Source organism: Amphiprion ocellaris, chromosome 6 (assembly GCF_022539595.1).
Source record: "Amphiprion ocellaris isolate individual 3 ecotype Okinawa chromosome 6, ASM2253959v1, whole genome shotgun sequence".
Classification (NCBI taxonomy): Eukaryota; Metazoa; Chordata; class Actinopteri; family Pomacentridae; genus Amphiprion; species Amphiprion ocellaris.
This window is the reverse complement of record NC_072771.1, coordinates 12500932-12512288: the sequence shown is the minus strand read 5'-3', so window position 1 is coordinate 12512288 and position 11357 is coordinate 12500932. Positions and strand designations below refer to the sequence as shown.

The following is an 11357-nucleotide window of genomic DNA, read 5'->3' as shown; positions in this document are numbered from 1 at the left end:
ACAGAGCTTAGATCATCTGCATTGAACTGTACACTAATATATATATATATATATATATATATATATATATATATATATATATATATATATATATAGAGAGAGAGAGAGAGAGAGAGAGAGAGAGAGAGAGCGAGAGAGAGAGAGAGAGCGAGAGAGCGAGAGAGAGAGAGAGAGAGAGAGAGAGAGAGAGAGAGAGAGAGAGAGAGAGATATGCTCTGGTTGAAATATGATGTTGATGGGACATGAAAAAGAAGAGTGTCCAGCCATCTGTGAGTCAGGAAGCAGGAACCACAAAGCTAACAGTGGTCAGATAAAAGGACTGGGAGAACTGCTTTATCATTTTAAGGCTGCTTAGATTGTCCTCAGTGCTGTAGCACAATTCACACTTTGACCCTTAGCTGCTCTGCATCCATCTGTTCTGTCAGGCCCATCAGCTTCATTTCAAAATGACACCTTACACTGCAGCCTTCAGTGAGAATTTGTCAGATTAAGCAGGGAAACAGTCCTTAAGATTAGTGCAGATTGTGAACAGTGATCCATGGGGAGGATTTTTGAAACGTGGGATGGCTTTATCACTATTCCTTAACTCCTGATTGAGTGCAGAGAAGCAGGAGAAAAACAGGTTTGATATACTGGAGGTGAAAAAACCTCGTGTTAAGACAGCAGGGCATGATGGGAAAGCCGTTTTGACTCTTATGGCTACTTAATTGTTTCAAGCTTTGTGCTCAATATCTGGCACATAGTTTTGGGGGGGGGTTTTAGGAATTGTTGACATGTTTGCCAGTATCAACGCCACCTGATACAAGGCACATCATAATACCATTACACAAAATCTGTATTTTACTGAGACAACTTTTTGTGGGTAAAACTTGCAAAAAATTCAGTGCAAATCTGTAGTGATGTAATGGAAACATACTGACCATTTTTCACATGAAACCTGCAGTGACCTGACATATGAATGTGCCACTGGAGCTCTAGAGCAGAAGGGAGAAGGAGAAACAAGAGAAGCAAATGCTGATTGTGAACAACAGTTTGAGCTACTCCAATGCAGCGAACAACCTCATTGAACAAAGAAATTACAAAAATACATTTGGTCAACTGACCAACTTCTACTGTGTTGAGCTTTTTCAGATATGCTCTTTAAGCTTTGTGCGTTTAAGGCTGTGAGACCAATTCAGCCCAGTGGATATGTAGAAGTGTATAGCCTTCACATCCATTTCATAGACATTAAATATCAACAGACACGCTGACAAGCACAAGTGCATTCATCACACATATTCAAACACATCACATGTATTCACAATCAAGACTGCAGCAGCAGCTGTGAGATTAAAGGGATGGCATCAGTTTGACACAATATGTAAGTTTTGAGAGGCTTGTGAAGTATAAAATACTCTTCCCATTATGTAACAAAATATATGAAAGACTTGAATTGCACTGGTCTAGAAAAGGCAGCTGCCGCTCTCCGTATTGGATTGACCTGCCCCAAGAAACTAACCACAGATGTATAAATGTCCCATACGCTTGTATTTTTGCAAACATTTAACAAAACATCCCAGAACAGCACACCAGTCATATCTTCATATGCTCCCTGCACCCACATACAAGGTTCCAGGACCTTTTATAAAGGTTTTCTAACTACCACTGTATCATTAAGAACATCTGTTTGCACAAGGCAGCCCATTTATTGAGCCCCAATGCTGCCATTTCCTGTGCAGTTCCCTTCTTGACACCACTGATGGACAATCATTCCCTTCCGGCAGCCCAGCAGGCGGCCACTTTAACACTCTTAACACCTACTGCCTGGCTACATCTGGCTCCGTCTCTGAAACTTCCTCCCAGTCCAAACTGCCTATCAGAGAAAGAAGACTTATCCTCGTGAGATAGGAGCTTCATCTCCTACGTGCCCAATGCCTAATGATCCCAGCCAACAGGATTATCCAGTGAGCACTGGAAAGATGTCAACTCTGCAGCCTGGCCAAGAGGATGTGTTAGGCCTCTAGTTTGTTCTATTTGGTCAATCTCTGATGTGCACAATCACAGAGAAGTGGGCATGCAGGAGTCTTCAGGGGAGATAAGAGGGTGATAGTCAGCTTGTAGGGTGAGCCTGTGGATTCGGGGGAAGCATCAGACATCAGTCCTACATCCTGGCCAGCAGGAATCAAAGCAGTCCATCGCCTGCAGAGGCGGATGCCCCCCATCGCAGCTTCACACAGACTCTAGTCGGTGTATTCTGCTACTATGGACAGCAGTACTGTGATGTCATCTGGCTTTCCTCCTGCACAGAAAGAATACAGCGACCAATTTAGGATGGTGGTAAGCAAAAATAGTGTTTTTTAGCCTTTTAAACCAAAGCACTTACCTCTTACATTCAGTCCATTATCACAGGCAAACTGTGCAAAAGGTGACATGTAGTTGGGGTCATATGCCAGCACATGGGCCTGCTCTGCAATGCTTCGCGCTGTCTGCTGGATGCTCTCATAGTTTGTATTCTGAGGAGCAAAGCCAAGCCCACATTGAATTTTTATTCCAGACACACATCTCAATCCACTTCCAGCAGTATGTCACATGTATGTGACTTACCTTGAGTTTCTTTAACTCCTGCAGTATCATGTAATCAGGCATGTTGTCAAAGAGCCCATCAGTGGCAGTAAGGATGATGTCACCTAGCTGGACATCGAAGGAGGAACTGTCCGCTGCGTCAGGGCTTCAGATCCAGAAATAAAAAAGTCAACACTGTATGCAGAAATTCTAGTCATTTAACTGAACTAAACTGTGTTTTTGCACAGTGAACAGAACTTGTCCTGTCTGGCCTGATGGATCAAACTTAACTTCTAAATCAGAGGTAGCCAACACGGTCCACCTGCTCATCCGCAGGGACCATGTGAGTAGCATGTGCTTTACATATTATTATTCTTATTATTGGTAAAAGGTGATCTATGCAAGTTTGTTATCCTAGGAAGTTTGTATCAAACAAGAAGCCATCATACTACTTAGTACCCTTAAAGTAGTTCTCAGTTTCAAATAGGCTGGTAACCCCTGATCTAAACAGTATTCCTCAGCTTGAGCAATACTCACCACGCACATTGCTCCGCTTAGTGCAAAATATCCTCATAGCTACTGAAGCTAGACTCCCAGTTGCTACTGATCTTTCACCTCAACTACAGAAACATAATCACATGTGCAGGATGAAGACAAATTCAAGGAATTGTCACATGAGGTTTATGGAACAGACTGTCTGGTCCGATAAAGGTGCTACAATTATGATGGTGGGTGCTACAAATACAGAGAGGTAGGAACCAAGTTAGTCTGCTAGTATCAAGTTCACTTCTAGGAAGATGCATTCACCCCCCCTACCCCCCAAATCATCAAAGTTATTCATTACAAACTGTCTGGACTGCATCATGACATAGGAAGCCAAAGCCTCCAGGAACAGACTGTCCTGTGCTGCAAATTTTATGGTGCTAAAAGTGCACTTCACTCTGTGAAGCTTTTTCCTGCATCTTGGTAGCACCGCAGAAAGACACTAACAGTCTAGGCATTATGGGCACCCACAGTTAGATGCAGAAATATAAGGAACTTTTCTGCTGTATGCATTTGGTGAACAGCTGTCATTGAAATGAACTGCTATCCATGTTTGTATTCCTCATTCACTGTTTTATCATAACCATGAGCCTAAGCCATTTCTTAAATGCCATCAAAGATAAATACTTGAAATAATCATAAAGTTGAAGCTCTAAAACATCTTATCTTCAAGTGTAAGTATGAAACTAATCCTCAGGCTAGATGCAAAATCTACGGGCTGATAGTTCTGAAGGATTGTTATGAGTACGCAATATTTCTGCTATACATGATCACCACATTGGAGGACAAATAGTACATAAACAAGCATGAAAATGAATCTCACACATTCATTACTGCCAAATAATAAACAAAAATGTGCAGCATTAACATACGTAAGCATTTGGCTGCATGTTGAAAACACCTTTCTAAGAGGTGCTGTACTTCCTTAGTACTTCAACATAATCCAAGTGATATTTTTGAGGAGCCATTTCTGCTGCCACAGGAATGTTGTTAGTGCACTTCAGTTTTGACCCTTGCACACTTTTCTATTGGTTGCCGTGTTAGTGATCTTGAATCGGGAGCTTAATCTGTAGCTGCACTTAGCTTAAGTCACTGAGTAAATCCTTCAACTAAGTGACTGAAATGCTCAAAATTAAAGGAAAACATAATTTTAAGAACTTTTGGAACTGATAAGACGGTTAAAACTGAACTCAGGTTGTTTACAAGAAATAGAGAAAATACTCTCATTATGTACCACTGGTAACTTACAGTTGAAGTTCATCTGTGGTTCATCTTTCATCTGTTTTTGAGAAAGACTTTCAAGAGGCTCAAAATATGAACAAGTGAAAAGGTGGCTGAGGCTGCTGCTGAGGATTGGCTGCAGACTCTTCATTTTGTCCATCAGCCCACATAGACTGTGACCTGGGTAAGAGGGAAAGCTTGGCAAACATCCAGTGCCTGTCCTGCCCTCTACTGACGTTTACCGTGCTGCTGCTTGGCACGCTACAGCAACGAGACACGGCAGCACGTGGCCCCTTACACACACTTACACTGCAGCTCAGCACAGTACAGTGGCTGCATTCACTAAACACTGCTCCATGTGAGGCATAAAAATGTTCTTCAGTGGAATTTGTAACAGCTAATAGCCTTTGTTTGGTCTGCATGTGGTCTGTATTGTTATCAGGACATGAAGAGCTTTATTACATCTGCTGTACAGAACACACAAGCTCCTCTCATTTAACTATGGAGTTCAAACACCCCTGCAGTTGCAGTCTCCTACAGACTTCTTCAAATATGTTTGGGACAGCAGATGGACGAGGGGCTGCCTGTTGGGTGTCTCACCTGTCACTAAGGACAGCGCCCTCTGCGCCAGGGGGAGCGATAGACAGCTGGAAGGGCGTGTTGAAGTAGTGCTGCTGCTCATCTGAGCGGTGAACCACCTCTCCTCCCCGGACCACCAGGAACCCTGAGTCTCCCAGGTTGGCCGTGTGCAGCCGGTGACTCTGACGGTCCAAAACCACGATGCAGGCCGTGCTGCTACCTGCAGATATACACAGACCCACACTTTGTTTGTAATTTCAATGGAAATGTTAAGGAAGGCATTGAAATATCCTGAAAATACAATGCAAATGGGCAACCAAAGCGATCAGCTGGCTGAGTGGGCAACCCATAAACAGGAGCTATAGTCCCCGACACAGCGGCCTGGGTTTGATTCCAGCTCACGGCCCTTTGCTGCAGGTCTTTCCCCATTCTTCTCCCTACTTTCCTGTCTGCCTCTCTACTAACCTGTACAACAAGGCCAAAACAACAACTTAAAAAGAAAATACATGGCAAATACAGTCTGCAAGGGCTAGGTAACATAACAACTAAACTACAGAGCATTTATGTCTAAACGAAACAGTACTGCAAGAATCAATCTATTAGGCCAGATATATTGTTGTTGTGGGGCTACGTCATGAGATGGAATGAATTACAAAACCCATATTGCGTACAAATAATGCCATGACAGTCAGCTTTTAATGTGCTGTGTTCATGTAAACACACAATTTCCTTGAACTTGTCACTGCAACTCTGCTTCAAGATTGAGGGAATTATTCCCTGTTGGAGCCAAGATTTGTTTTCAGTGCCGTTTATCTGTCCTGTGTTTTTTTTCTGTAAGCAAGATTACACAAAGACTACCAGGCTGAGTTTCATCTACGCTAGAAGAGAGGTAGAACCAATTAAATTTTAAGGTACATCTAGACCACTTTGTTTAAAATTGGGAGAGGGGGCACTGGCCTTGTTGGTGGACTCCATGCTGGTTAGTTTATAAATATCCGGTAGTGAAACTATATTTCACACTATGATGGCTTAACTTCAAGTAATTCGCAGTTTGCATGTGTTCTGACCTCTGATGGGTCAATTACATTACCGGCTACCATCTTGTTAAGTTGCAACAGACAGACCATCTGGACTGAAATATATTTGGATTGTACATGAGTCTTAATCAAGTGGTACAATGTAAGAGCTCCCTGCCTGGTAGCTCATTTATTTATCACTCTGATGTATGTATATATGTATGTATAAATATATATATATTTATTTTTATATATATATATATATATATATATATATATATATATATATATATATATATACACACACACACACACACAACCAAGTTGTTTATTTTTACTGCAAATACATATCACGTCTCCATAACTTACTAGCACTAGAAATCTGCCTTAAAAATGCATGGCAGTCGACCCTGTTAAGTCTGTATTTACTTATTTGTGTGCATGTGATTCTATTGTTTTTACCTATCATATGGGGGTTCTTGCTGACATTGAGAGGAATAATCTGAACATAAATTTGCATTTTAATTATATACCAAAAAGATATCTTTAAAAAGTTGCTATAACACTGAACTGCCATCATATTAGATCTTACTGTCAAATTGTAGTTTTATTGTCATTACGATATGAACATGTGCAGTTAGCACCTTCCAAAAGACTGCCTGAAATGTATAAGGGAAATCATTTTATTTACATGAGCCATACATTCACACTGCACGCAAACATTTTGTCAGTCAGATGAAGAGACAGCTAAAAGTTAGCTCCACTCACATTAATTGGTGTCAATCTGGTGGTGACTGTGACATTAGCTCGCAGGCTGACCGATGCAGGAGAGAAGAGTGAGGAAAATGTCAAGAGATGATTCTGATGAGTTTAGTGGAAGGTGTTTTAGAGGGAGCACCAGGGGAAATTAAACTTTAATGTTATGTCCTTTTAATTAGTTTGGTATTCATGCACAATTTGCTCAAAATAGTTTTTTTTCATTTCTTCATTCAGTGTTGCATAGCACATCTGAAATTATAGCAGTGGGCAACAATCACAGCCAGCACTGCTACATCTGTAATCATTTCACAAATGTGTTTTACCAATTTCACTAAAAATCCATTATTGCCAGAAGTGAATCAGAACAAATACCTTATCTGCCTTTTTCACAGAAGACACTTGGAGCTATAGCAAAAAGCACAGGTGTTCTTAATAATACTACCGATTGCTGAGCTCTGTTCAACATTGTGACAATGAGCCAGCACACACACCACCACCATTCATTTAATTATTTACTCCTGTGCTTTTCCTACCGTAACACATCAAAATATCTTATCTGGAAGAGAGTTGATAATTAAGAAATATCTTGCATGTGAATTTGGATTTCTTCTAATATATAATTTTAATTAAATAACAAAAATTTGGGCGCTTGGATAGCTCAACGGGTTAAGCGGGCGACCCATGTACAGGGGCTGGTCCCTGATGCAGCGGCCTGGGTTTCATTCCCGCTCATGGCCCTTTGCTGCATGTCTTCCCCCAACTCTTCTCCCTCCTTTCCTGTCTGTCTCTTGGATAGGTGCAGCCCTATCCAATAAAGGCAAAAATGCTTTATAAAAAAAAAAAAAAAAAAAAAAAAAACTCATATGAAAAGAAAACTTATGAAAAGCACTCAAAAACTATTTTTCTTGCAGTCTTTCTACAGTTCCACAGCTTCGGAAATGACTCTATATTAATTGGCAGATCCTCATCTGAAGTGCTTTTGAGAGCTTGATTAATGAGGTTAACCTGAATACACAAACTTAACATACCACAATCAGCGGAGTGGTTTTAAGAATTTTTTAGAGCTCCATGTTGATGCGAGACATGATGAAGAAACATGAGCTGGTGGACCAGGCAGACTGTGTGGCCACACCCTGCTGGTGATTCATCTGGCAAACAAAAATATGCTCTTTGGGATCAACCTTCAAAACCCCTCATGCACTGTGACTCACTCCCTTTCTTCTGTTTTCTCTACAGCAGTACAATTACACACACTGCCGGCCTCAAGAACATTCCCTCTGCTGTAATGGGAACAACACAATACAGTGTTGTTTCCACTGCTGAACATGTGATAACGGGATGGAAAAGTACTGACACTTGCGGAGACAGAGATCTGGTCGTAACACATTTGTTCGCTGATGTTACATGTTGGCGAAGGCTTTGTTATCAGGAAATGGTGCAAAGGAGGAAAGGGATTCTGAAAGCGAACTGCATGGGGCAGGTTGGGACTTGGGGAATTCCCGGGACTTCTTAATGGGATGTGGCTGGTCTGACTCATGATGCAAAAATCTGTATTTAGCCACCACTAATCTGAATAGACAGAAACAAACAACCTAGCCCCAGATAGAGTAACTCATATCCACTGGCTGGCACAGTGTGCCCCGACACAGCAATGATTAAAATCTAATGTCCCACAGAGTGCATGGCATGGATCCAAATTTGTTTACTGAACTTTTAAACCAAGTGAGGCACAATGAGTAGGATGTTCAGACATATCAGAGTGTGCAGCTGTGTGAAAACACTTAAAAATGTAGGTAGAGCCAAATCACATCTTGCTGTGTTATATTAAGTACACACAATAGTCTACATGATAGAACAGAGGCAGTTGTCGTCATCCTACCACACAGGATAATAACATCAGCTGTATACAAATAAACAGCATGATTAGCTGCCAAAGATGAGGACTGTAGACTTGCTGTTGTTTAAAGAAATAAAATTGTATTCTACAATACATTAATAGCATGCAATCTTTGAAAATGTGTCTATAGAGCCAGTGAGAGTACACAGGGCTCTCTTTACATACTAAAATCCTGTGTTTCCACTGATTTCACTCACCCAGTAGGGGCACTTTATTCTGCAGTAGCTCGTAGTAGCTGGTCGTAAGGACTCCCACGGGGTTGCTGGGGACAAAGCGTCCTTCCTTCACCAGTCTCTCACATGTCTTCATCAGTGTGCCTGAAAACTGTGACGGATCCACACCATAGTCCCTCCATCCACCTACTCCATCTGCCACTCCTAGAAACAGACAGGTGTTGGTTTAATGATTGCAATCAATTACTTGTCCTTTATTACAGCTCAACAACCCATCTTCCCTCCTTGTTTCTACTAATTCTGTGATGTAACAAATACTGCTAATTGTTCCCATTAAGACAATAAAGATTTCAAGCTGAAACAAGCACTGAAATACAGATATAATTTTTGACACTAATGAATAATGCCTTGCAGCTGCTCAGTGAGGAAAAACAACAGCACTTTCAGCAAGATGCATAAAGGACATCCAGTACGGGAAGACAGAAACCAAGGAATTGTTACAGACTGTGTAGATCAGCCTCACATCCGAAATCCTACCTACAGGATTTAATCTTGACCCGTCTGTCACAATTACTCTCCAGTATATCTTATAGCTATAGAGTCCATCTGATCATTCACAGACATTCAAGTATCATCACACTGTTAGATTTATTTTGAATTTGCTGCAACTCAGTTCATTAATCCTACTAAGATATATTCTCTCTGTGTTAAAAACCCATGCAACGCTCAGTCATTCAAAACCCTAGTAAAATGCATAAAATTTGTAACTGAAGCCTTCATTCCTCATAGAAACATGCTCTGCTCATACTGCTTCAATAAGACCTCTTGTTCCCATAGGAACAACATAGTCAGGTCCAAGATTTTCCTAGAAAGGAAACTTTAGTCTGTTACTCCCAGGACGCCAGCATCTGCTCCACTGACCATACAAGGATAGCCCGCTGCGTCTCGTCACCCGGTGCCAGAACAGACACATAGGCCTGCTGGAATCTGTCACAACTTTGCAACTAACAAACAAAACTTGCAAAAAAAATTTGCCAAACTTTGTAAAAGGATGTAGTCATATCTACGTTTCTTGGGGTGTCTTGATCAACTGAGTAACTTAGTAAGCAGAGCAGCACAGATCTGTAGACGTCTTAAATAACAGGTTGTTTATATAGGATCAAAGCTTCTGTGCTTAGGAGTCACTTTAATTAACCCCCAGCAGAGCAGATTTTAAAGTCTGCATTGTTTTTGACTACTAAAGACACTGTTGGAAGGAGAACTGCCGCACAGAATATAAATAAAGAATACAAAAATTATTTTAAGGTTCTTTTATTCATTTATACAGCCATGTAAAGGTTGTCCCCAGGGTACATTTCAGAATCTCTCTGCCCAACAATTGCTGTTAACTGTTCAATGCTACGGGCTGCATTTCTTTTTGAATCAAATGTTCCTATTCCCTTGACATTTTTCAAGAAAAATCCCAAGACATACATATTTTCAGTTATTTTTTGTTGGTCTTCATGGCCTTAATTTTTAAAATATTTATTCTAAAAAAAATATTTCAAGGTTACTATCCTGTTTTGCTTTGTTGTAGGATTTTATATTATTTTATTTGGTTGTACAAATTGATTTTACATAGCTGTGTGGCTTTTTGCACACATTTTTGTTGCTGCCTGAATGTCAGCATGTACAGCTTTTTGGTCAACTCAGGTTGTCTGAAAGCCTGATGATTTTTTCCATACACTGTAAACCAAAGGTGAAGCTCATGTTAAAGCCTACAAAAACTTTAAAGATATAAAAAGGGTGTTGCAGGAAATCAAAAGACAGACAGTACTGAAGTACAAATATACGTGAAATGTTATGAATGAGTGGACTCTTCTGAACTGTAATTTATTCTAACCAATCCTTGGTATCAGGTGTTTGAGCTTTAGGATAAAGAGGCTGACCTCTGACCTCCCATTCGCGTCACAGCCAGTGTTATGCACACTGATGTCGCATTGCACGGTTAATGTTTCCAAAGAGAACCAGATACTCACCCAAAACATCGGCGGATCTGTGTCGGGCGATGAAGCACGCGTCGTCCCCATAGCACATCCCTTTTTTCAGGATGCCTTTGCGGAAATCCTTCCCGAAGCCGCAGCTCGCTGTCACCAGGCTGTAGTCGCGGCTGTCTGTCTGAGAAAGTCCGCCGATGACAGCTCTGGCAACCAGTCTACCGTACGACAGCACGGACAACATCCCCTACACACCAGCTCCCACCAAAACAAACCGGCCAAGCTAGCAGCTCTGCTAGCTTAGCGTCGACGTGAACACACAGTGTTGACTTGCTAGTTGTGCTAACGAGGCTGGAGATGTTACCAGACAACCGCAACCGCCACTCACGCATAGACAATGCCTTCCGCTGGTGTATTAACAGACGGTGTCAGGTAGTGACTCCTGAGCCGTGAAAACTGAATGAAATTCACAGAAAACAGCCGCCTGTTCCGTGCCAGAAGACCCGTAAATGCTGGTTGTCGGCGGCCATGGTGCCACTGCTGCTCCGAGGAGCTACATAATACAAAATGTGGATCGGTGGCCTCGCGCCTCACTCTGCTGCACGGTCTTGTGACTGCTCTGACGTCAGACATCATTATGCAATCTACGTTT

General features: G+C 41.5%; 1 protein-coding gene across 1 annotated transcript; it reads right to left on the bottom strand.

The window, feature by feature from the left end:
- Window positions 1-311: 311 nt before the first annotated feature.
- pptc7a (protein phosphatase targeting COQ7 a) lies at window positions 312-11319 on the bottom strand. Its single transcript, XM_023268112.3, has 6 exons — window positions 10748-11319; window positions 8754-8933; window positions 4906-5104; window positions 2584-2707; window positions 2363-2492; window positions 312-2278 (listed from the first exon to the last, which is right to left on the bottom strand). The coding sequence occupies exons 1-6, from the start codon at window positions 10947-10949 to the stop codon at window positions 2220-2222; spliced, it is 894 nt and encodes a 297-aa protein (XP_023123880.1). The 5' UTR covers window positions 10950-11319; the 3' UTR covers window positions 312-2219.
- Window positions 11320-11357: the final 38 nt, after the last annotated feature.